Genomic DNA, 26,882 nt, shown 5'->3' on the forward strand with positions numbered 1-26,882 from the left:
GGACTATCTATCAGTGACAACCAAGTCATAGATGGTGACCAAAAGCCTGATCCAATGTCTACTGGAGTCCATAAAAAGACTCCCATTGAATTCAGTAAGGTTTGAATCTGTGCCCAAAACACATAGTGCACTGGTGGCAAACAAGCCTTTTTTCAAGAAGCCTACTTTAGTAAGTGAGAAAAAAATATAAAAACAGCAATACAGAACTTGACAAGTATAGGCTGCATATAAAGCAGATCTGCCTAATTTAATCTCTTAGCTAGAGGCACAAGCCTTCTTCAGTCCTGCATGTATACTCCAAGCTTTTCTGGCCAACTGCCATATGTTGTGGTGGTTTTTTAAATTGTGTTTATAATAAAGAAGGCGTCACCTCCCATGTAGCAGTCATCACAGTTGCTACAAGAAAGCAAGCAGGTCAGTGGCCCAGACTTTTCTTCACAGCTGATCAAGACTCTGTCTCATGGTTTCATGTCACTCTGTGCCATCCTGTAGAAACAAGGTGTAGAAGACGAAATGGGAAGTAGAGGCTGCTCTGAATGGTTAAGAGATAGGGAGCAGTGAATACATAGGAAAGATACAGGATTTACTTAGGAAGTCTGTTTTGCAGGGGCCAGGAATTCATTGAGGAAGTATAGGGAAAGGGGGGGGATGAGAGGGATTGTACCTCAGCTGATTACACAAAGCCAGAATGACTGGGTGAGGAAAAGAGAGACGAAGGACCTCAGAAAAAGAAAGAGAAGGGAGAGATTCTGCTGTCATCTTAGACCCAGCAGCAGAAGAGGGAAGTGGACATGCTTCCTGAAAATGCTATAGGGGTGCATCAGACTTGCTGTCTGCCCCTTTGAAGATGCTGGCTGGAGGAAATAATAATGAGCAGTTATTGTCTACCCCTAAAGATGTGGAAAGTAAAGACACTGAGTGTTTCTTCTCTAGCAAGGTTTGAGCTAATGAAGGACTTTTTTAATCCGTTTTAAAATTAAGGATAACTTCTCATCCTACAGATACAAGGAGGAGATATAACTAACGCAGAAAGGAGTACATGTGTGGAAAAATGAGTGAAAATCATCCATAATGGCTTAGAGTTGCAGTAGTTATGAGGTTCTGCAATTATGAATAACCATCAAAAGGAATTAGGGTTATATTCTCATCTGATGCATGAGCATAAATCCCATTAACACTAATGAGAACTGTGTGTGCACAGATGGAAAAACAAGCTCTTTTGATTTTAAAATGAAATTCAGAAGTTGCATGGGTTAAGCTATTGCCATAAAGGTGTGTGTCTATGCTTGCTATTTTGCTTTTAGCGAACCAGCTGTAGAGCTATTTATCTGGCAGCTATTGGTAGATGTAAAACGCTAGGTTTTCTACCTTTATACGAACATCCATGGAATTATCCAGGGTGCTTTGTGTTACCATGGGTGAAATATTAAAATATTTCAGGAATGACTATTTGAAGAAGACAGATGTGACGAAGTGGGACTCTTCTTAATGTTTCCTCTGAATAGTATGGGGGTGCCTCAGTTTCCCCTAGGCAGTTCTTAAGTATCTAGGTGGTGGGGTAAGGGTGTATGATCATTGCAGAGCCCTAGAGGGCCGGTGTGTGCAGGAGTCTGGACACAGAGAATGGCCGACACCCTGTTTCCTGGCAACTGATGGCCTGGGCCCTTCCCCCCCTGCGAGGTGAGAGCTAAAGGGTTGGAGAACAAAGGAATCAGGTGACCACCTGGCCCGGGAAAGGAACAAAGCCCAGAGGAGGAGGGGCTGGAGGGAGTTTCAGTTTGGGGCTGGCTGGGACATGGAGTGAAGTGCAGACATGGTCGTCTGGCTCACTGCCCCCCAAAATGGACCCAGCTGAGGGGTCCCGTTCTCTGCACCTGCAAGCTCTGTTTTAGACCATGTTCCTGTCGTCTAATAAACCTTCTGTTTTACTGGCTGGCTGAGAGTCCCGTCTGACTGCGAAGTTGGGGTGCAGGACGCTCTGGCTTCCCCAGGAGCCCCACCTGAGTGGACTCGCTGGGGGGAAGCGCACGGAGGGGCAGAGGATGCTGAATGCTCCGAGGTCAGACCCAGGAAGGTGGAAGCTGTGTGAGCTGTGTGTCCTGAAGACAGGCTGCTCACAGAAAGGCGACTACCCCAGAGTCCTGACTGGCTTCATGGGGAGCAGTTCCAGAGCATCGCCCAGGGACTCCGTGACAACAGTTATTTAGGATATTCCTAATTCCTCACAGTTTATTACAACTGAAATCAAATCCTTACCTGTCTGCCCAACACGTACATGTTCATTTTCAAAGAGTTCTAAAAATATAATGAAGGATGAATAAAATCCAAAAATAATGAAGAAAGAATTGACAAAAATACTTCAGCTATTAGTGTGGCAACATTTTGTATTTTTGACTAACAGAAGATTAATTTTGATGCCTGCAAAGCATATATGTCTGCAGATTAATACACATCATATTTAACCAATATTTTTACTGCTAATGTTACTATAATTAAAATAGCATCAGCAGCAATATTCTTCTGTAATTTAGACTGAAGGATAGAAATAAAAAAAAAAAATACACACAACACCTTTAATCAGAACATTTTCCACTTCAAATGTCTCTCTATATCCTATAATTTTCCATTCTTTGAGACCCTAGAGTTGTTTCTACAGAAATAATAGTGTGCATACAAGAAATAAACCACCATTATGTATTATTTAAACCACAGAATATTAACACACAATTTTTTCTGTAATATTTTCTAGAGCATGGACATCAAAAAGGTGCCTCTGTATTTTCCTAATAATCCTGTGGTGTCACAGCTGCACAACTGTGTTACTCAAAGCAGTTTTGATTTGAAACTTGAGACTTTCTAAAAATATATATATATATATATTTTTGAGACACAGGCCTGATCCTGAAAAGGGTTTAAACACCTGAAGCTCCATCTGAAATCAACAAGAATTGCAAGCACTCCACATCTTTCAAATCAAGCTCTTCACATTTGCAATGTTATCCACTACCAGTTCAAATATGTTCAACTTTATTCACATGAGAACCATTGGAGTTATAGCTGTGGTACAAATACTTATGAATATTATCAAAAAGTTATACAAGTTACTTTTCAATTACACAGTATTCCATAAAAACATACTTTAATCATTACTGTTCTAATTAAATTATTAAAGCAGAGCACACACTAACCTGGAGGCACTTGTGTGGAATCATCAATACCCAGCTGTCCTGTATTCAAGCCTAGCTCACTGAAATAGTCTCTCTGAAAAAAATACAAATAGAGAATTAAAAGCATATTATGAAGAGCTCGCAGAGAGAGTTTCCTTCTTTAAAAGTTTATTTAAAAAAAAATCCTTGAATTAAATGTATCGTTATATCCTACAAACTAACAAACTTTATCACGTATGAAGTAAATGATTTTAAAAGAAAGAATAAGAATCAGTACAAGATTTTTCTAAGACAGAAAAACAGTTTGACTTACACACCCTGATTCTCACCTACGTGTGAGCTTAACTCAGACAAAACAGACGGAAGCTGCAGGGAGCCGATTATGGCTCCCTGATTTACTGCTCTGGGTGCAAGTTAGGGTCACCCAGGGGAAGCCCTAACTCTCTCCACTAGCATAACGTCCCTCGAGAGCCTTGTGTGTGTGGAGAATCAGGTGCAGCAGAGATCACAGAATCATAGAACATCAGGGTTGGAAGGGACCTCAGGAGGTCATTTAGTCCAACCCCCTGCTCAAAGCAGGACCAATCCCCAATTTTTGCCCCAGATCCCTAAATGGCCCCCCAAGGATTGAACTCACAACCCTGGGTTTAGCAGGCCAATGTTCAAACCACCGAGCTATCCCTCTGATCAACCACATCCCCTTTCCTCCCTGTCTGGCCTACATCCTGTCCCCAGAATGCAGCTGACACACACTATCCTTCCTAAGGTTGCCAGGCATCCGGTTTTTGACTGGAATGCTCGGTCAAAAGAGGACCCTGGCAGTTCAGATCAGCACTGTTGACCAGGCCATTAAAAGTCCAGTCAGCAGCACAGTGGGTTAAGGCAGGCTCCCTGCCAGTCCTGGCTCTGCGTGGCTCCCAGAAGTGCCCGGCATTAACCTGCAGCCTCTAGGCGCAGAGGCGGCCAGGGAGGCTTCGTGCACAGTCCCCGACCCGAGCGCTGGCTCTGCAGTTCCCACTGGCGGGAGCCACCTGAGCTAAGTGCCCCCAAGCCTCCTCCTACATCCCAACCCCTTGCCCCAGCCCTGAGCTCCCTCCTGAAGCTCACACCACACGTCCCCTCCCACACCCCAAACCCCATCCAAGCCCTGAGCCCCGTTCTGCACCCAAACTCCCTCCCAGAGCCCGCATCCGCTCCTGCGCTCCGAATCCCTCGGCCCCAGCCCGGAGCCCCCTCCTGTACCTCAAATGCCTCATCTCCAGCCCCACCCCAGAGCCTGTACCCCTAGGCATAGCCCGCACCCCCTCCCATACCACCAACCCCCTGCCCCAGCGTGGTGAAAATGAGCAAGTGACCAAAGGTGGGGGAAAAGTGAGCTCTAGAGGGAGGCGGGATGGCGTGAGTGGGGGGGGAAGGGCCTTCGAAAAGGGGCAGGGCAAGGGTGGGGCCTTAGGGAAGGGGTGGGGGGAAGGTGTTCGGTTTTCTGCAATCAGAAAGTTGGCAACCCTAATCCTTCCCCATGGGGGTGGAGGGCAGAAACAGGGAATGGCTTGTATAGTTGGTGTCAGAGCCACTTTCACTCGCTGTATGCTAGCAGAGAGTTCTCCTGCACAGACTGACTATGTCTAGTCACAGTAATACCATTTTGAACTCTTTATGCTTACATGGCACAAAGTGGCCTTACAAACTGGTCCACAGTATTTGCTTCCAAAATCACCATCACTTAACATTTCTACTTACCCTCCTTCACAATATAAGAGCAAAAAGGACATCCAATGAAATGGAAAGGCAAATTTGAAACTGATAAAAGGTAATCATTTTTTTATTTTTATTTTACACAATGAATAATAAACCTATGGAACCAGGGTAGATGGATATAAATCAAATAAAATCAAATCAATTATTTAAATCATCAAGCTTTAAATAATAGATTTTAAGCATGTATTTACATTTTTTCCTAAAGAAAGGTTGATCCTTATTAGTTGGTAACCATTAAAGCACGTTGACTTATATTTAGTTGTAACAACTTTATACTAAATTTGTGGCTTCTTTTTGATCAAGAGAATACACTACATCTATACAAATTTATTAAAGCAATTAATTTAAGCAGTTTAATTTTTTACTTGTGTCTTGTATCAAGCTCAATAGAGTTGGAAATTCAAATAAATTAAAAATATACAAAAAAAAGCATTTTAGTTTCTTTTATTAAATAAAACTAACTTTTTTTCTCATCAAAATATGTTTTGCATTTCAAACAAATGAACATTTATTAAACAAAAAGAAGCAATAATTGTATTTGAATTGAACTAACTGTTGTTTCTGGTCACCTTGTCCTTCAAGATTTTAAAACTAGAAGATCTCATCCTCCTCTCACACATGTACTAATTAATATTTATTTAAATGTATTTAAATTAAATTAGTTTGATAGATATTATTCGTAGTTCAGGTCTTAGCATAGATTGTCAATTGAAAATTAAATTTTAAAATCGGCTTTTTAAATTTAACCTATATTTAAATTTAGATTTAAATAAAAAAATCTGATTTTTTATTTTTATTTTTAAAAATCATTGATTTTTGGCCACCCTGTGTGGAACTCATTGCCACCAGGTGTAACTGAGGGTAAGAGTGTAGAGGGATTCAGAAAAGGAGTAGTCATTTAACAGATAATATAAACATTCACAGTTACATTAGGTAAGAAAATATACTGCCATGTTTCAAGGTGCAAATCAACCACTAACTAATTGGGGTAAGAGGAAACATCCCTTTTTCAATTCTGTATTTCTTTTTCATTAAAAAGTTCCTTTAATAAATCTTTTCTATATGTTACATTTTATTTACTGACCTATTGTACATCCTTACTCATGTCTTTTAAAAACAAACCTATTAACTAATTAAGATTCCTTTTTATTGCCTAGTATATTATTGATTAGTCAATATATAATAGAACATAAGAACAAATATAATATAATATAATAGAACATAAGAACAAATACAACTACACTTACCAGTTCAGGGATATCTTTAACTTTCAGAGGAACCTGAATTAGACCGAGGTGATTTTTTAAACTAGGCTGATCCCCATTTTCATAATTTGGGTTGCGAAGATTCATCAGTACCTTTTAAAAAATAATACAATCTGTCATTCCCTGTGCATATACCTACACATGAGATTGTGGCCCAACAGTATCAGTGTCACAAATTGTGCTTTGACACAAACGTAGTGCTATCTCCTGCAGCATTGCAACTCCCAGGTGAAGGCCGAAATTTTCAAAAGCAATTAGTAATTTTGGGCAGTCAACTTCAAAATCCATAAAGGGATCTGATTTTGAGAAAGTGCTTAGCTCCCACTCTGAAAACTGAAATTGAGGCACTGAAAAATCACCCATCATTTTTGAACATTTAGGCCATACTCTATGTCCTAATTAACACTAGCTTCCCTATCAAACAGTACCTGAAAGCTAATAGTACTTTTCTCAATGGCTCTGAATTCTAGGATATTGATCTGCACTCTTTTATTTTAAAAAGAGCTATTCTATTAGTGTTTTGATACCCAGTGCCCTAGGTATTCTGCAATTCCACTGCGAAACAGTTTGCCACAGAATTCACCTCTTGCCACAGAATTGTGGCCCAGAATCTCAACTTCCAGTTTTTAAAAAGATATTTCTAGTCCTTATGGTAACGATTGTAACACTAAACACTTAAAACAAGAGCAAACTGATGAGTGCCTGAGTCTACAGGGTCTGAAATCATAGCTTTGACAGCTGTAAACTGCCCTATTCATCTCAGTCACGATCCCATATATTCTGTAAAGAGGAGGACTCCTTGTGGCACCTTAGAGACTAATTTCAGAGTAACAGCCGAGTTAGTCTGTATTCGCAAAAAGAAAAGGAGTACTTGTGGCACCTTAGAGACTAACCAATTTATTTGAGGATGAGCTTTCGTGAGCTACAGCTCACTTCATCGGATGCATACTGTGGAAACTACAGAAGACATTATATACACAGAGACCATGAAACAATACCTCCTCCCACCCCACTCTCCTGCTGGTAATAGCTTATCTAAAGTGATCATCAAGTTGGGCCATTTCCAGCACAAATCCAGGTTTTCTCACCCTCCCCCCCCACACACACACACAAACTCACTCTCCTGCTGGCAATAGCTCATCCAAACTGACCACTCTCCTTACAATGTGCATGATAATCAAGGTGGGCCATTTCCAGCATAAATCCAAGTTTAACCAGAACGTCGGGGGGGGGGCTGGGGGGGGGTAGAAAAAAACAAGGGGAAATAGGCTACCTTGCATAATGACTTAGCCACTCCCAGTCTCTATTTAAGCCTAAATTAATAGTATCCAATTTGCAAATGAATTCCAATTCAGCAGTTTCTCGCTGGAGTCTGGATTTGAAGTTTTTTTGTTGTAAGATAGCGACCTTCATGTCTGTGATTGCGTGACCAGAGAGATTGAAGTGTTCTCCGACTGGTTTATGAATGTTATAATTCTTGACATCTGATTTGTGTCCATTTATTCTTTTACGTAGAGATTGTCCAGTTTGACCAACGTACATGACAGAGGGGCACTGCTGGCACATGATGGCATATATCACATTGGTGGATGTGCAGGTGAATGAGCCTCTGATAGTGTGGCTGATGTTATTAGGCCCTTTGATGGTGTCCCCTGAATAGATATGTGGGCACAGTTGGCAACGGGCTTTGTTGCAAGGATAGGTTCCTGGGTTAGTGGTTCTGTTGTGTGGTATGTGGTTGCTGGTGAGTATTTGCTTCAGGTTGGGGGGCTGTCTGTAGGCAAGGACTGGCCTGTCTCCCAAGATTTGTGAGAGTTTTGGGTCATCCTTCAGGATAGGTAGTAGATCCTTAATAATGCGTTGGAGGGGTTTTAGTTCGGGGCTGAAGGTGACGGCTAGTGGCGTTCTGTTATTTTCTTTGTTAGGCCTGTCCTGTAGTAGGTGACTTCTGGGAACTCTTCTGGCTCTATCAATCTGTTTCTTCACTTCCGCAGGTGGGTACTGTAGTTGTAAGAATGCTTGATAGAGATCTTGGAGGTGTTTGTCTTTGTCTGAGGGGTTGGAGCAAATGCGGTTGTATCGCAGAGCTTGGCTGTAGACGATGGATCGTGTGGTGTGTCAGGGTGAAAGCTGGAGGCATGTAGGTAGGAATAGCGGTCAGTAGGTTTCCGGTATAGGGTGGTGTTTATGTGACCATTGTTTATTAGCACTGTAGTGTCCAGGAAGTGGATCTCTTGTGTGGACTGGACCAGGCTGAGGTTGATGGTGGGATAGAAATCGTTGAAATCATGGTGGAATTCCTCAAGGGCTTCTTTTCCATGGGTCCAGATGAGAAGATGTCATCAATATAGCGCAAGTAGAGTAGGGGCGTTAGGGGACGAGAGCTGAGGAAGCTTTGTTCTAAGTCAACCATAAAAATGTTGGCATACTGTGGGGCCATGCGGGTACCCACAGCAGTGCCGTTGATCTGAAGGTATACATTGTCCCCAAATGTAAAATAGTTATGGGTAAGGACAAAGTCACAAAGTTCAGCCACCAGGTTAGCCGTGACATTATCGTGGATAGTGTTCTTGACGGCTTGTAGTCCATCTTTGTGTGGAATGTTGGTGTAGAGGGCTTCTACATCCATAGTGGCCAAGATGGTGTTATCAGGAAGATCACCGATGGATTGTAGTTTCCTCAGGAAGTCAGTGGTGTCTCGAAGGTAGCTGGGAGTGCTGGTAGCGTAGGGCCTGAGGAGGGAGTCTACATAGCCAGACAATCCTGCTGTCAGGGTGCCAATGCCTGAGATGATGGGGTGCCCAGGATTTCCAGGTTTATGGATCTTGGGTAGTAGATAGAATATCCCAGGTCGGGGTTCCAGGGGTGTGTCTAACAAATTTATTTGGGCATAAGCTTTCATGGGCTATAACCCACTTCATTTAAAAACTACTTGCTTACAAAATCTGACAAACATACAAAAAAGTGTCACAGCACACTATTACTGACAAATTGCTTACTTTCTCATTTTGTCTGTGAAACTTTAGTTTGTACTGACTTTGCTAGTGCTTTTTATGTAGCCTGTTATAAAATTAGGCAAATATCTAGATGAGCTGATGTACCCCCTGGAAGACCTCTGTGTACCCCCAGGGGTATACATACCCCTGGTTGAGAACCAGTGCTATAAGGAAATTCCTCCTTAAAATCCTATATCTGCAACCCTCATTCATCTGATTAATCCAAATTCACGTGACTAGTCCCTCTTGACTTATATGGGACTACTCTCAGGGTCAGGCCCTAAATTAATACATTAACATGAGAAATGACACACCATGGGACATGAGGGGAAAAGGAAAGAATAACAGAAAACAAGAGGAAAATAAACACTACTTTATAAATATTTAAAATAAGGTCAAAATACAAGCCAGATATAATAAGATTGAATTACAGATAAGTATTACATTTATAATTAGCACAACTATGACATCCAGAAGCCCTTAAATGTAAGAAATTTATAGTTTGGTATTACCAATTAGACAAAGAACAACATGTTACATTAATCTTACTTGCGTATGTAAATTAGAATACTTCACTTTTAACATTCACAGTTCCAAAGAATGACAGTTCATATTTATCCAAGCAAAAGTTACAAGTATGCTACATCTCATACCACTGCAAAAGACACTCCATTAAATTTATAAATCATTTTAAATACTAAATTTGCTGATTATGATTCATATTGCTGTGTTTGTCTTTTAAATTTAATTTTGTAAATTAACAGACTATTTCTATGCTCCCTACCTACATTATCCAAGGTTCTAGATAAATTTGTTTAATCAACAGCTGACAGAGTATTATACAGCCATTGATTTTTTTTAATTGTATTTTCATAAGCAATAGCATTCTACATATTGCCATTATTAACAAGTCACCAGCGATCTCTATTGTGCAACAGACCCTTGACATAATTTTAATTACGGCCTTCAGTATTATTAACTATACAAAAGAACAAGTAAAAACTGAGCAATTCTGGCCTTAAAGATTTAGCAGTAAGCTAGTTTTATTCTTCAACTTTTAGTTTTGGTCACAGACAAAAGCCTCAAGTATTTCCAGCTATGAGGAGACTCCCCATCTTCGGTTCTGTATTACGTTCTGTTTTATAAAATTATTTGAATAATCTTTGTAGATGGTCTAGAATTTCATCTTTACATGACGCTGTTATTTACCACAGTGAACCTACTTCAAGTAATATTACACCAATCTGCAATTGGAAATTAATAATGAAATAAGCAACGTAACTGTTCATGTTAATAAAGTGACGAGAGTTAGTCCCACGGGATTCTTCCTGTAACATTTCAGAGAATTAGGAGGCTTTCTATTATAGGCACAATAAAAAGGAATTTTTTTTAAAAGGATGAACCAGCAATCTCTGTAAGTGCAATTCAGCATGATTCCCCTTCCATGCATCCATAAGGTTAGGTTGTCAAAGCAACAGAGACTCTGTTCACATTCGAAAGGCCACTTTACAATAGAAAAATGTTAGAAATTTATTTATTTTGATACAAGCTTAAATTCTCAGGCAAAGAGCACTAAAGTAACAAACACCCTATTTCAGGGACACCTGAAATTATCTGATGTGCATGACTTCCTATTGCCTCGAAGTCCTGATTAGTATGCCAAGTTAAACATTTTGAGCTGACATTTTTCTATGCAAGAAGCTCCTTTGCTTAACAGGAATTGAAAAAGTTTCAAGTTTTAAGAATCACCAATATGAGGTGAAATGTAATTCACTAGCAGTTAAAAGTTAATCTTATCAGCCGTTTAGATATGATAATTTCTTATAGATTTAGAAAAAGATAGAAATGTACCATCAATTCTTTAAAGCAGTTTTGTACCTGATTATTTAATGGACAATGATTTGTGTGTTGATTCAGTTTACCCTATTTAGAAGAAAATTAATTTCAATTTCCTATCAATCTGTTGAAGACTTACCATGCACAGGTCCCACTTTACATAACTAACTATAACAGATGTAAATCAATGGCTGGTTAGTTATTTCATCAATACTTACCTCAAGAAAATCTTTAGGTGCATAAACAGGTCGGAAGAGACTTAGATCTGAAATTAACAGGATTTAAAAAATGCTTTATTTAAATTAAAATTTTATAAAGATTCGCAATATATATGAAGTTTTTTCCAATTCTGACACAATGTAACTGTCCCTATAATACATCATGACTATGAAATTTTATGAACAGTTATACTTTAAAAGTTCACATCAATATATAAAAGAATCACTAATTGATGCCATGCACAGCAACCATAATCAGATATTTCATAAAACTGCTATTTAATGATCACTGAGTTACAAAAAGACAAATTGGTGCAATATAAAAGATCCCTGTTATTCAGCCAACTCCACAATAAAATGGAAGCACAAAGGATATACTTTGAGTGTTCTTAAATTGTATAAGTTTAAACAGCTTCAAATCCAATGTGAAGTAAAAATACACCGTCACTTTATTTTCTTCTGCCCCCGGCAGTACATCTATACATTAATGCATCATGAAACTGCTGTTCAGACCATGAAAATTTCCAAGTCATTATCCAGTCTTATTCACAGTATAAGACAATACATGTATTTGCGGCTTGCAAGCTTGCTCCAAGCCCTGGTTGATCCAAACAGGGGATCATTAGCTATGAAACTGTACATAATGTAATTCCTATATATTGATTAGCTGTGTCACTTTTAGCTGTTGAAAAAATACATTATGTGAGTAAGAGAAAATTGTTAAGGATTAAATGACACAAAAAGTAAACACTATGATGTTTTTCTTTCAATTAGTGCACTGCTCCCATTACTACTACTAACTTAAAGGTACCTGTCCAAATTCTCTAGGTATTAGTATGTAAGAGAATATATCTACAGACTGCAGGTGTAGATTCAAAAATCCAAACAATAACTCTTCAAATAAATAAATAATACAGCGAATAGGTATTTGTGAGCTACCAAGCACTGAAAACTAGGGAAAAAACAAAACAAAACACAAAACAGGAACTAGTTGCCTTTACAACGGATACTACTTTAATCCCTGACTGATAAATAAGGAGATAAATATGCATTTGCTTTGCTTCTATATAAAAAGACACATTTTATTTAACATACCTGGCTCATCAGTTCCCATTTCATTCCATTTATTAAGAAGTTCTTTTTGCTCTCCAATAGGTCTCTGTAAGTCATAAGAAAATAAATTGTCTTTTTTAATTAATCAGCTAAAAATCTAAAATAAACCCATCTCCTGTATGGATGAAAATTAGTCTTTTAAAAAAATAGCATGCACTAGAATTTTATTTCTCTCTTCGTAAGTTAGCATCAGCCTTAGGCCATATTCTCTCTATTGCACCAAATCCAAGTAGGGATTGGAATCCCCCTCCTCATGCCATGGGGTAGTTATGGCACACTATCGGCTATTGAACCCTTAGCTAAGTTTAGCTGGCAGTTCCATGTATCTGAGGATCCACCCTGCACCACCCATGTGCTGCCACCAAATTCCCTCTTCAAGCTTCCAGAAGCCCGGAAGAGTATAGCTCAGTTGCACAAAAGGGGAGTAGATTCCCCTGCGTTTCTTTCTCTGTTCCTCCCCACAGCTTTGTCCTCTGCCTTGTACAATAAACCACAGCAGTTCTGCCAGCTACCAGGCTTTAGGGGAGAGGGACAGGGAAGATTTGCCCTATAATACATACTTGCCAATTCTGTTCTGTTTATGTTTCAAATCTCTGTAAGTTAATAAAGATGCCAGTGACGAATGGATGACAAAGGGAAGTGATGATAGTGGAATACTGAGCCTTTCACTCCAAGGTCACAAGTTCAACTCTGGTCCCAATCAGCCATGAAAGAGTGTCAATGTTGGTTGTTCAGTGGCCAATGTGAAGTGAGTCAGTGGTCTCAATCCAGTCTGTGTGTACTACTGTCCACACATCATAAAACAATCAATTGGCTCCTCAGTACAGTATTCCCAGCAGAGGCCAACGATTGCAACAGCAAGAGAAAGACCTACCAACACCCTTCATTACCAAGGTGGTCCTTCCAGAGTACAATGGAGGCACACCGGTGGGGTTACTCTCACACTACCACTTTCTCTACTATCTGTTTTTTCCCTGAAGACTTTAGGCCCTAATCCTGCAATTCCTGACATCAATGGAACTACTTATAAAGTTTGCATAAGATAAGTTTTTGCAGGATCAGGACCACAGTTTCCAAAGATGTGAATGTGGCACAAGTTCTACATTCACTTTAAAAAGTTAAGTTAATAAACACAGTACCTTTCGTGCTAATGGGACACTGAGTTCTGTACACATGCTATTTAGACTCTTCAGAATTCGCTTCTCCCAGCTTCCCTGTAACATAAACATTTTAATGAATGTAGAACTCCCCCCGCCCATTTTTATAAGCATACCACAGCCTAGTCAATGAATAACTTTAAAAGAAAAGATGACGAAAGTCACTGACATCTGCCAAAAGTTTACATGATTACTTAAAAATGTGAACAAAGGAATGATTTGTTCATTATACAATGAAAAACTTCTTTATTCAACAAAGTAACAAAGAACCAGCAAACTAAGGTTGCTCTCCAAACTGTATGTTCTCCAAAAAGCCTCTGCTTTACAGGTACTCATTCTTGGAAGGAAGGCTAGTGCTCAAGCTACCTTTTATACTGGTAGCCATGAGTTTTACATTTTAACCACAATACTGGACAAGCATGCTCAGGGAGGTGAACTGTGTAAAAACAATGCCCCCTCCACCTTTAAGACATGGAGAGAAAGTAAGTAAATATCTTTTCTCGAAAGATATTACACTAGCTACCCATTTTTAGAGAGACTAAAAAGTTCTAGGAATTTGGAATTATTGTATCTAAAGTAAGGCATAGATAGGTTTGGCAGAATTTGATTTTTTTAAATATAATTTCAGCAGATTATATTGATGTTTACTCCTAAGCATTTAAGATTTTTATCTATTTAAATTTTCACAATTGTGGGAAATTATCCGGGAGTCAGACAATAATTCCTTAATGACAGCAGACGCTGAGATTCAAAAAGTTAAAACTTTATAACCATTAAAATACCAATTGTCAACATCATATTCCAAAATATACAAAATAAACAGCCTTAAATCAAACTCTAACAAGTTCTCTAGCAGCATTTTTCTTACTTTGCCCATCAGTAAATTTCGATTATCGATGGAAATATTTTTTCATCCATTTGTGTGTGAACAGTGAAATCAGTTTATCAACATTTACCAATAAAAATCCAGTCTTTCCTATGCATAGATAAGAGTTCTCAAATGAAAGATTAAAAATAAAAGCAGGCAATACCTTAATAATGGGGAGAACAAAAAACAGCTTACGGAGGAATCAGATTCCTGTCATAAATGTAGCATATTTTCAAATTTTACATACTAGGTCAGATCCTCAGTTGGTGTAAACTGGCTTAGTTCCACTGAAATCAATAGGTCAGTGCTAATTTACATCAGCTGAGGACCAAGACAATAAGGTTCAGTAATACTGTGACAGCACTCAATTTATTTATATTTGATTTGTATTAGTTTACTGGAAAATTAGTTACTTTCTTTCTTCTCTGCCCCCTAATGTATTTCAAATGTTGTTTATCTTGATAATGTTTTATCTTGATGTTACAGCGATATTGCATATGAGCAATTTCACTGAGGATATACCCAAATTAGGGATTTTAACATTCTCTGTATTCTCCTAGAAGCTGATTCAAACCCTACTCAAGTAAATGGAACCCTACTCCCATTAACTTCACTGGCCTCTGGTTCAGGCCCCTGATTTCCATTTTGAAGAATATATTTCATTATTGTTTATTATTTGTATTCTGCAGCACCCACAGCTTTTGTCCACACACATGAAAACAAAGGCCCGGCCTCAAAGATCTTTCAATTTAAGATGACAAGCAACACATGAAGGATGGGGGGGAATGGATAAAACATACATATATAAAATCAAAGTTTTGGTTTTTTTTTAAATCCATAGTCTAGTTAGTGTTAACAGTATATGTGTACAAGAAAATAACCAGCTATATAAATGAACACCAATAAACCCCTCCAAATTAAACACTGGGAAAAATGTTTTTAAAACCAGTAAAATACCTCCATCCCAAAACAGACTCAATTTGTAGGCTTTAAGGACAGAAGGGGCCATTATGATAATCTAGTCTGACCTCATGAATAACACAGGACTTAGAACCTCACCCAGTAACTAGCGCATCAAGCCCACATCTTTTGTTGCTGTTCACTGCTAACAATTTGCACTTTACTTCTAGTCTAAATTTGTTTAGTCCCAGCTTCCAACCATTGGAATTCATTATGACTGTTTCTGCTAGCTTAAAGAGATATCTACTATCAGAAATCTTTTTCCTAGGTAGGTACTTACAGACCATGATTGAGTCACCTTTTAACGTTCTCTTGGATAAACTACATAGACTGAGTTTCTCAAGTCTCTCACTCTAACGCAGGTTTTCCCAACTTGAAATCATTCTTGTAACTCTTTTATGAATGCTTCCCAATTTGTCAACATTCTTTTTGAAGTGTGGATACCAGAATTGGACAATGTATTCCAGTAATGATGTCATTAATGTCAAATGCAGAGGTAATACCACCTCCCCCTTAGCTGCAGAACTACACTGGGAATTTATGCTCAAGTATATATCTACCATGACTCCTATGTCCATTTCAGCATCCATACATGCATTCCATGATACCATGCATTCCATCTTGTAAGTGTGACATACATTCTTTCCAACTACATGGAAGTTCTTGAGTTTTGTTGCATTTCTTACTGAAAACCTAAAATTCACATCTATGCAAACCTAGATGTTACTTAAGGATACAGACACTCTCACATGCAGCAAAGGCTGTCTTTACACAATGCCTAGAAGTCTTCAGTCCTTAACTGTTCAAGTTACTCTCCTCCAGGAATTTGAATCTGCTAAGTGCTGTTGTAACTTTCATCATCTTGGCCAACACCATGGATTCAACAAGGACCTCCAGAGCTAAAAAGCATGAGTCTACAGCTTGAGCTAAAAAGAGTTAGACTGTGTAGCTGGGGGCTATACAGACCCACATTGTCTGTTCATCAGGCACAGAGGGGATGCACTACATTCACTAACCAGTGGGAATTTCTACAGCTGGAATGGTGGGAGTTGGGTGCTAAGTCATACAGCTTATCAGACTGAGCCTTAACTATGGCGGACATTCATGGGCAGGGGGGAAGAAAAGAAGAGGTGGCTTGGCTTATCTTAGCTCCTATTCTCTCTCTCCACTAGTTTCTTTCTCAGGCCAGTATGCAGGAAGAGGGTCTGGTTATACTGACATATAAATAAGTATCAACATAATTTGTCCTTGTGCAGAAGGTTTCAAAACTACTGCATCAACAAAACTGAAAAGAAGAACTACCACCTGTCACAATGCAGCCACTATACCCACAATGCTTGGAGTCCTAAGTAAGCTTTCCTGGCTCAACAAACACTGCACCGAGATCATCAGAACCACCCACCCTGTCTTTTGGAAAAAGTTCCACAAAACCCACATGCCATGCAGGTTATCCCTTGTACCCACAGCCAGTTTTGGCTCATCAGATATGCTAAAGTCAGGTTTGTTGCTTGTAAAAGGCTCAAGAACATTCCAAAGAGAGGGGAGGAAGACAGACTAGAAAGACAACGAGGAGTCCAATGGCACCTTAAAGACTAACAGATTTCTTTGGGCATAAGCTTTCATGAATAAAAACCCCACTTCTTCAGATGCTGACTAGAAAGAAAATTGATCACCTTTGCTGTACACATTACTGTTTCTAGGAGGCTCCACTGTGCCTCACCAGTGTGTTGGCACCAGAGTAGAAATATAAGTGATGCTCCACAGATCTCTTCAGTGTCTCAGTGCTACACTTCAACTCTGCCATTTCAACTTTTCAGCATATTCAAAGAAGTAATTTGAGTCGATCAAGCTGAAACTGAGAACTTTTAAATAGTTTCAGAGAATAGTCATCCCAAAGAAGAGAAAATTTCACTTGTTGGAAGCCTTCCTGTATTCATTAGAGACCTATCACAGATACATTGTTTCAGACCTATAGAAAGCATTGAGGATATGAAGAGCAGCAAAAAAGTGCTCTTCTTGGCTCAATGAATTATCCTCAAATAGATTTCTTAGCTAATGAAGTCAGGATCTTCCCCCAGGCAGAAGAGAACAGCAATTATGTTTGCTGTTCATAGACACCGCTGGGTATATTACAGCTCTGCTTAAAGCTGCTTTGACTGAGTTTTTGACATTTTCTTGTCTCCAACTACCCACTTAAAACAAAAAAGACAGGAACATTAACAGTAAATCTCTCAGATAGAAAAAAGATCAGGAAGAGAAAAAACCCTCTTTTGTGAAAATTTTGTCATAACAAAGGGTATGTTTTCACTGCAGAGTTAACTCAGATGATCAGAATCTGAGTTAGTCTAGCTCAGGTGCAAGAAGCCACACTGAAAGGCCATACTCAAGTTACTGTGTTCTCACTGATGCCACACTCACCCAGATTAGATGGTGTTCCTAAGACTTCTGGGGCGTATCCCATGGTTCTTAGTGCTACTGTAAGCTGAGCCGCTGTATGGTTCTTTTCCAATGAATTGTGGGAGAACTAGTCTGTCCCTCTGGGCATCGAGAAATTGTGGGAAGGCACTGGAGGACTACCAGCACTCAAGTGGTTTAGCCTACAACCTCACTGCAGCCTGAGCGAAAGCAGCATGTGAGCTCTAGCCCAGTGGCTCTCAGTCTTTTCCAGACTACTGTACTCCTTTCAGGACTCTGATTTGTCTTGCGTACCCCAAGTTTCATCTCACTTAAAAACTACTTGCTTACAAAATCAGACATAAAAATACAAAAGTGTCACATTATTACTGAAAAATTGCTTACTTTCTAATTTTTACCATATAATTATAAAATAAAGCAATTAGAATATAAATATTGTACTTACATTTCAGTGTATAGTATACAGAGCAATATAAACAAGTCATTGTCTATATGGAATTTTAATTTGTGCCGACTTCACTAGTTCTTTTTATGCAGCCTGTTGTAAGATTAGGCAAATATCTAGATGAGCTGATATACCCCTGGAAGACATCTTCGTACCCCTCGGGATACGCATACTCTTGCTTGAGAGCCACTACTCTAGCCTATAACCCCAGCTGATCCAGCTAGTCCACGTTGAAAGAACCACCAAACTTGGATTGGTGCATTTTGTGTGTGGATGGAAGCCAGGTTAGAGGCAACACCCAAGTAAGAGCCTGAGTTAGACATACATTGAAGACTTAATCAAAGACATCCACCAGTTAGGGCAAGTGCTAGGCAAAACTCTCACACTGTCAAAGCAGCAAGTTCTGCAGCCATCCACAGTAATTAGAAATAGAATGCAAAATACTTTACCCCACTAAAATGTTTTCAAAACAGCAGATAGGGCTTCAAAAATCATTTTGCTGATGGGCAGCAAGAATCTCAGATGAGTTCCATCAATCTTTGCAGAAATTTAGCTTTAATTTTAAAAATTCTAGTAATTATGACTGCAAAGATAATTTTTAAAATGTGAACTGAATGTAAACCAATGCAGTGCTGTCTTCCTCAGGATGCAGAAAACTCTCAATGGCTCTGCTGCAACTCAAAACTCCCTCTACATGTTCTTTTCATGATTGCTCATTATTAGAAAGCATCTGGTAATAGCCATGGTAGGAGACTGAATACTTGACTAGATGGAACACTGGTCTGAGCCTGTATGGCAATTCCTATATTCTTTCAGTCTAAAGATGAGAGAAAATAATGTTGAGAATTGTTTAAAATTAATTTTCTGTCCTGAATTTTTTTTTAAAAAAAAATGTATCTTAGCTGACAGTTCAAAGAGTAGATGTAGAACTCCAGTTTACTTTAAAACTGTAAAGATTCTGGAACAGTTTTCTATGGGCTCTTTAATGAGTGGTTAGTGGACACAGGATTTTGATTTGAAGGAAGTTCCTTCAGCTTTGACCATTTCTGATCATTTCCCAAAAGCTGAGAAATAAAAATCAAAGACAGAGGAAGAGTTCTTATAAAGTAGCCTTTCTGAATTATTTCTAGTTACATCATTTGTAAAGGTGGCCAAAGATCTGAAGAAATTATTTATCCTTTGGCTGGAGAAGAACTTCCTGAATGTGACATTAGCGAAGGGCTTTCTAGAAAAGCAAGAGTTAAAAATCCCTAGATTGCTTTCAGGGTTCTTTACAGGAGATGGAAGCCTGATTAGGAAAGAGTTTAGATAGCATTCATCAATCCTAAAGTGCCTCCTTTAAAGACTACCAAAAAATGCAGTCTCCTCAGAGTGGACCAGAATAAGATTATTCAGCAGGAGAAATCAGTATTCAGGGCTTTGCAGAATCAAAACATGCTGTGAAGAAGTTTTTACTATTCCTAACACCAGTTCTAAAAGCAAGAAATAGTAACTCTTTAGACTGCCAGAAAGGAAAAGTCAACTTTAGTAACACAGGAAAAGTTGTTAGATTTGCCTTTACGAATCCTAAACAACTTTGAGAGATTATGGTGTTTTTCTTTCAGATTCTGTTTTTCAAAGAGATTCTGAAGAAGGAAAGGCAGATTGACTTTTATGCAGATCTGCAGATGCAGCATCAGAATCTTTCATATCATTTTAGCTTTCTTTAGACAGAAAGTGAAGAGCTACTCTCAATAGTAAACACAGGCACCAACTCCGTGGGTGCTCCGGGCTGGAGCACCCCTGGAAAAAACAAAAAACAAAAACAAAAACTTGTGGGTGCTCAACACCCACTAGCCAATCATCTGTTTGGTGGCAGGCGAGATATGCTGGAGGAGGCAGAGCAGGGATGAGAAGAGGTGGAGTGAGGCAGAGGCCTTGGGGAAGGGGCAGAGTACCCACCCAGAAAAATGAAAGTCAGTGCCTGTGGTAGTGAAGGATTTTTGCTTTATATGCTTTGGGTTTTGGTTTTTTTTTTTTTTTTAAAACTATACATTTCCTGTTGGACAACCAAGATAAGAGGAGGACTAACACGCTTTTGCTTGTATTTTATGGGTGAAAAGTCACAGACTTCAATGGGGCCAGATTTCACCACAGCTCTTTAGGCCAAGGAGCATCTCTTTCTATTCATCTGTACAGCACTTAGCACACTGGGAACCCTTTCTTGACCAGGGCCAATAAGCACTACCTCAGCATAAAAAGTAAAGATTAAAAGTATTAAATAAAATTCTAATACACTTTTCCAATCAAAGCTGTTTAAATATTGACTGCCTTCAGGATGTAAATCTTGGAAATGAGGAAAGAGGAAAAAGGGTGAGTTTGTTCATTTTGGGAGAAGATTTGTTTTCACTTCAACGAGGTCCTCAGATTTCTGAGGAGAGGTAGGATAAATGGAGTGGGAGGTAATTACATACATCCCGGTTAGGATCTCCTTCTTTCCTGGGAGAAATACAACAAAGGTGGACCACTACAAATATAAATGGGAAGGGACAAGAGCCCATGGAACAACCTATACTTAAACAATATTCTTCCTTTAGAGAAAGGCCAGCCATATTGAAACCAAATTCAGAAATAATTCCAGCCAAGAAAGGATGGTAACAAAAGAAAAAAAGCCACCAAAATTACCTAAGAATGCAAGAGGCAAGCTGATGTAGGAACTGGCAAGCTGCTCTTACCTGCAATATCAGGGGTCCCGAGAACTATTAATGGCAGACTGAAACCAAGCCCTCCTATACAACCATCAGAGGTTTCTTTAGGCAGAGGAAATTGCTTCTGTGGGTCTCAAATCCTGCAAACGACTGCCCAGAAGGCTAATTTGGTGTAAAACCTATTCCTATTCCTAATAGAAAGGGGTAAAATGTGGAAGAAAGACTCTCCAAAAGGAATAATTCTGAAGCAGAGCAATAAGGCTACTTCAACAACAGAGATCAGCTCAACTGGGCTTACAGGTGCCAAATTATTTCAGGTGGCTACACAGTTTTCACCAGTACACCTGAACCCATAACAAGGAAAAAAGAAAAGGAGTACTTGTGGCACCTTAGAGACTAACCAATTTATTTGAGCATAAGCTTTCGTGAGCTACAGCTCACTTCATCGGATGCATCCACTGAAGTGAGCTGTAGCTCACGAAAGCTTATGCTCAAATAAATTGGTTACTCTCTAGGGTGCCACAAGTACTCCTTTTCTTTTTGCGAATACAGACTAACACAGCTGCTACTCTGAAACCTGTCATAACAAGGCACAGTCTTATTCAGCAGCTCTCCTGATGGTAGGCAAAAAGGCTTCTATTATTTTTCACAGTAACAAAAGAATTAATGGACAACTAAAAGATGATAAAATATATTTTAAAAAACAAGAGGATGAAACTGAATCCAACAGAGTGGATTCATGGTGAAGTAAGAGGAAGGGAACAGACTTTTGAGCATGTTAGTAACTGCAGGGCATCATCGAGAGAGAGAGAGAGAGAGAGAGTGTGTAATGAATTTCAGAATGTTCTACTATAGAGCAACATGTGTCAGGCAGACGCCATAAGTATGGACTAAATTAGCAAGGATTTAGCAATTACTGCTAGATAATTTTAGAAACAAAGCACTTTACTCTGGACTCCTGGATTCATAAATTCAAAATAATAATTCTAGAAAATTTAAGTGGGTCAGAAGACTTGATATAACTAGAGGAGTGTTCTTCAGCTGCTAGAAGAATCTATAAACAAACTGAAGAATACTGTAGTTTAGGAAATATTGGAAATGTAGATTTGTTTCAATTATCAATATTTCACAAGTACTGAGTCTGACTCTTTGCAGTGAATTCTACTGCAAATGAAATTTAATCACTGCAAGGCTAGAATACTTTGTATATGTTCAATATTCTAGCTTTGTGTCACTGACAGGAAACGGTCTTCGGTCAACAAACACAAACATAATTATGGAAAAGACAGTATATATTAAGTGCATATACAAGGATGTTGTTTTTCTATAACCAAACAGTACTACTAAGAGAAATCTCCAAGAAAACGTTCACATCACGTTCTTTCTTTCTACTAAGGGCTTAACTTTACATACAATGCTACAGCAACGCAGCTCCACCAGAGCAGCTATGCCACTGCAGCACTTTAGTGAAGATGCTACTACTCTGACGGGAGAAGCTCTCCAGTCAACATAGTGCTGTCTACATGGAGGGTTAGGTCGGTATAATGTTGCTCAGAGGCATGGATTTTTCACACCCCTGAGTGATGTAGTTATACCAACACTGATCTGTTGTGCTGACCTGGCTTTAGTATGTATTCCTTTCCTGGAAATTTGCTTTTCTTTCAATCTTCCCCATCACTCAGAAGTGTACAATGTGTAAATATCAGCCCATTTTATAAGAATTAGAGAATGACACTGATCTGAAGAGAGAAGAATTTGATCTTTAAAAAAAAATTAATGTCTGTACTGGAAAAAATTTGAAATAATCTTAATTACTGAATCTATCCTTAGGTTCTTTCAGAATCTTTCCAATACTGATACTAAGATATTTTGGATCAAACAGGCTCTTCTTTCCAGAAATGTACATATTAGCTTTGAAATAGAGCTATATTTATTATGGTCCAAAAAAACTTTTAAAAAATTGGACCAGTTGTGAACATAGGAATCTTAATGCATTTGCAGAGAAAAAAATCAAATAGGATATATATGAAAAGCAGTATTTTTCAAATAAGGAACTTTGGTTACTGTACCAAAACACACCTTCCTACCTTAAATGTCATGTCACATTAGACAAAATCAAGATAAACATTTTAAAAAATTCATTACCTACACTACAAGAACCATTTTTAAAGTCACTAATGTTTTTCTATCATCATGGACAATGAAAATAGATTAGTGAGTGCCAGTGTTGCTTATATGGATTTTTTGTAGTCAATTTGGCTAGCTTCCAAAAATATTAGGTAAACGTGTTTGTTTTTAAGAAGTTTCCACTGGAATTCTTTATTAGTAGTAGTAGTATTTTCTTAAATTATTGAAACATTTCTAATTATAGTAGATTCTGTAAAAGCTTTGTTTGTTTGTTTTAAACAAACCCTCTATCTGGAGCCAAACTGACCTATGTCCTTTTAAATGGGCATATCAGTTATTTAAACAGTGCTCAACATATATTAGGTACTTTACATATAACTAGGAGAGCAAAGTGCCTCCCCCTCAGAGCTTACAGCATGGGTGAGGAACCTTTTATCTATCAAGCGCCATTGACCCACAGGCTCCGGGGTTGACCCCTTTTATCTATCAAGGGCCATTGACCCCTAGGCTCCGGGGTGGGTCCAGAAATGAGAGGTTCAGAGTGTGGGAGGGGGTAGGAGGTTGGGGTGCGAGAGGGGGTGAGGGGTCCGGCTGAGGGTGCGGGCTGTGAGTTGGGGCTGAGGGGTTTGGAGCAGAGGAGGAGGCTCAGGGCTAGGGCAGGGGGTTGGGGTGTGGGCTCCGGGAGGGAGTTTGGGCAGAGGGGGCTCAGGGCTGGGGTCAGGGACTGGGAGGGAGTTAGGATGCGGGAAGGGGTTCCAAGCTGGGGCAGGGGGTTGGAGAGCAGGAGGGAGTGAGGGATGTGGGCTCCTGCCAGGTGGCACTTACTTCAGGCGCTTCCCGGTCAGCAGCGCAGTGGGGCTAAGGCAGACTCCCTGCTTGCCATGGCTCCGCATGGCTCCCTGAAGCACCCGGCATGTCCGGCTCTTAGGTGTAGGCACAGCCAGGCACCTCTGTGCGGTGCACACTGCCCACGCGCGCCGCCCCCACAGCTCCCATTGGCCGCGGTTCCCAGCCAATGGGAACTGCATAGCCAGTGCTGGGGGTCAGGGCAGCACGCGGAACTTCCCTAATCACACCCGCACCTAGGGGCCATAGGGACAGGCTTGGGGCTTCCGGCTCATGGCACAGAGACTTGCTGCGGGCCGTATGAAATGAAGCAGCGGGCTGTAGTTTCCCACCTCTGGTGTAAAGTTTAAGACTCTGATTCTGCAAAAATAAATGCATGTACTTAACTTTTCCACACATAAATAGGCCCATTGAGTGTATAAACCTTTGTAGGATTAGGTATTAAGGCCCTAATCCTACAAAAAGGTAAACATCCTGCAAAGTGCTCAGAGCCTTCAACTACTACTATTTAAATGAACGGGAATTAAAGACATTGAGCAACTCACAAAAAGACTGATCCAAATCCACTTAAATCAATGAAAAGATTCCCATTGACATCTGTAGGCTTCGGATCAACCCTGGAGATACTTCACACATTGCAGGACGGGGCCCTAAATGAATCACATAACAATGAAAGGGAGTGGATGGGATGCAGTAAAATATATTATGTATATGAAAAAGCAGTGATGAATAGCATGTGTATTGCTGATTCCATGATTTGTAGTTGCTTCTATTTTGTTACTGTCACCACCCAGTAACGCTTTTCCCTAAGAGGACTAGAGTTCACAGGACTTTATCATAAGTTGCTACCTTCCTGGAACACCCTCCTTTAGCAGTTAGCAGCACAAGAAGTGTACCAGCCTCAGTTTCCCTTTCAGAGTTGTGGAAAATTGCCGGCACTACTTTGATGGGTCTCGTGCTTTCTTTTCTTGGGGAGGGTTCAGGGCACCGTTTCTCACCCCTGAACTGGGGTGTTAACTACCCCACTAGAGGAGGGGAGTGGAGAGGGAGGGACCCAGGCCCGCCCTCTACTGTGGGTCCCAGTCCAGGGGCCCTAGGGATAGCGGTAAACCACTTGAAGTAGCAGTTCCTCCCCCTGGGCTACTTCTCTCTCTTGCCCTTCAGCTTGTGGGGCTTCCTGCCCTCCCTCTGCACAAACCAGGTGTCCCTTTACCTAGGGTCTTGGTCTTCTTAGCTCACCGCAGCACTTCTCCAGACTCTCCTCTGCTTCCCTCCGAACTGCTCTCTGCTCCAACACCAATCCACTCTGCTTCGACTCCTCCAAACTGCTCTCTAATGAAACATCAATCCACTCTACTTCAACTCCTTCCCTTGTCCTTCCCTTGCTTCAGCAGGGGGATTTTATCAGCTGACTGGCTTCAGGTGCTCTAATTGGCCTCAGGTGCTCTAATTAATCTATAGCAAACTTTCTTCCCTCTCCTGCTGCCCTCTGGCCATGCTGTATCACAGAGTCCATAAAAATCATCCAAATAGTTCTTCTGAATCTGTATATACCTCTTGCGGGGTTAAATTTTTACAAAAATTACACACACATAAATCATAACAAAAGTCCCACATCTATAGTCCATAATTCCCCAACACAGTTCGTTGTATACACCGTTTGGACTAAGTATAGATCTGGCATCTGTCAGCTTGCTCCAGCTCTTCAATCCACCTCCAGCATCTCTTGCCACACTTCACTCCCAGTCTTCAATCCTCTCTGACCCTCCGGCTTCCGCTCTCCAGCTCAGAGAGTCAGCAGGCATTTCTCTCTGCTCATCTCAGCCTTCAACCCTCTCCAGCCTTCTGTGGCCATGGCTCTCTGACTCAGGAAGGTCATCAGGCATCTCCTTCTGCTGGCTTCCTGGCAATTCCTCATTCCTTCCAGGAAGGATCTGCAGAGAGTTTTCTTGTCCTTGCAGCTTTCCCCGGAGACCTCTTCCAGTCTCCTGATTCCCAGGCAGCTCTCCCTGCCCTTTCTTCACTGAGCCAGCTGTGATGGATTCCCCCCTCTTCGGGGTGCTGCCTTGAACTAGGGTACCACTGAGCCCGCCTGACCAACCAGTCTGGGTTACCTTTCACCCTGTAATGCTGTGACAAACTGTAGACATGCTCCCGGTCTCTCACTTTCCCTACCTGTGTGCTAGTGACACACCCAGCTGCAGAAACACACAGACACTGAAATCAGCTCTGCATGGCAAGGCTCAGCTAAGGAATTGCCCAGTACTCAATTGCACACTCCCTTTTAGAGGATAAACCCAAAATTGTACCGTCTTGAGCTGCACAGAGACCTGTACGGAGCAAGCTCATGAAATTTGCCCCCTCCCTCAATGTGGAGAGGGATATACATAGCTTTCTGCCCCAAGTTATGATTTCCACACACACAGTTTTAGACAAAACAAAACACGTTTATTAACTACAAAAGACAGATTTCAAGTGATTATAAGGGATAGCAAACAGATCAAAGCAGATTAACTAGCAAATAAACCAAACACACAATCTAAGCTTAATATATTAAAGAAACTGATTATAAGTAGCAAATCCTCACCCTAAACATTTTTAGGCAGATTGCAGAGATTCTTGAAGGCAAGCTGCACTTGCTTGCAGCTCAAAACTCCAGATATTCCTTTCACAAGACAGACTACCCTCTGGCCTTGGCTCAGCCCTTCTCCCCTAGTCCAGTCTTTTTGTTCTCAGGTGTTTCCAGCAGTCCTCTTTCTTGAGTGGGGAATCAGTGAAGAATGAACCATGATGATGTCACTCCCCTGCTTTAAATAGTTTTTGCATATGGCAGGAATCCTTTGTCTCCCAATTTGATTCCCACCCCAGTAAGTAGAAAAACACTAGTATTATCATGGAGTCCAGTACCAGGTGACATGTCCCTGCAGCCATAACTCAGAAGCTGTTTGCAGCATCTCCAGGAAGGCTTCTCAGAAAAGCTCCCCGGTGGGTGATTAGCAACTTCTAAGACCTATTGTTCTGCCT

At 40.2% G+C, this 26,882-nt stretch overlaps 1 protein-coding gene across 6 annotated transcripts in view; it reads right to left on the reverse strand.

The window, feature by feature from the left end:
• The window catches only part of TBC1D19 (TBC1 domain family member 19), a 112,316-nt gene that overhangs the window by 59,892 nt on the left and 25,542 nt on the right, over positions 1-26,882 (reverse strand). For all 6 annotated transcript variants that reach the window (XM_073342334.2, XM_073342335.2, XM_073342333.2 and 3 more), the window contains 6 exons: positions 13,493-13,567; positions 12,336-12,399; positions 11,241-11,287; positions 6,173-6,283; positions 3,189-3,261; positions 2,257-2,295 (listed from right to left, as the gene is read on the reverse strand). In XM_073342334.2, coding sequence (XP_073198435.1) covers positions 2,257-2,295; positions 3,189-3,261; positions 6,173-6,283; positions 11,241-11,287; positions 12,336-12,399; positions 13,493-13,567 — 409 coding nt within the window. The remainder of the gene's footprint in view (positions 1-2,256; positions 2,296-3,188; positions 3,262-6,172; positions 6,284-11,240; positions 11,288-12,335; positions 12,400-13,492; positions 13,568-26,882) is intronic.

This window comes from Lepidochelys kempii, chromosome 4 (genome assembly GCF_965140285.1).
Source record: "Lepidochelys kempii isolate rLepKem1 chromosome 4, rLepKem1.hap1, whole genome shotgun sequence".
NCBI lineage: Eukaryota > Metazoa > Chordata > Testudines > Cheloniidae > Lepidochelys > Lepidochelys kempii.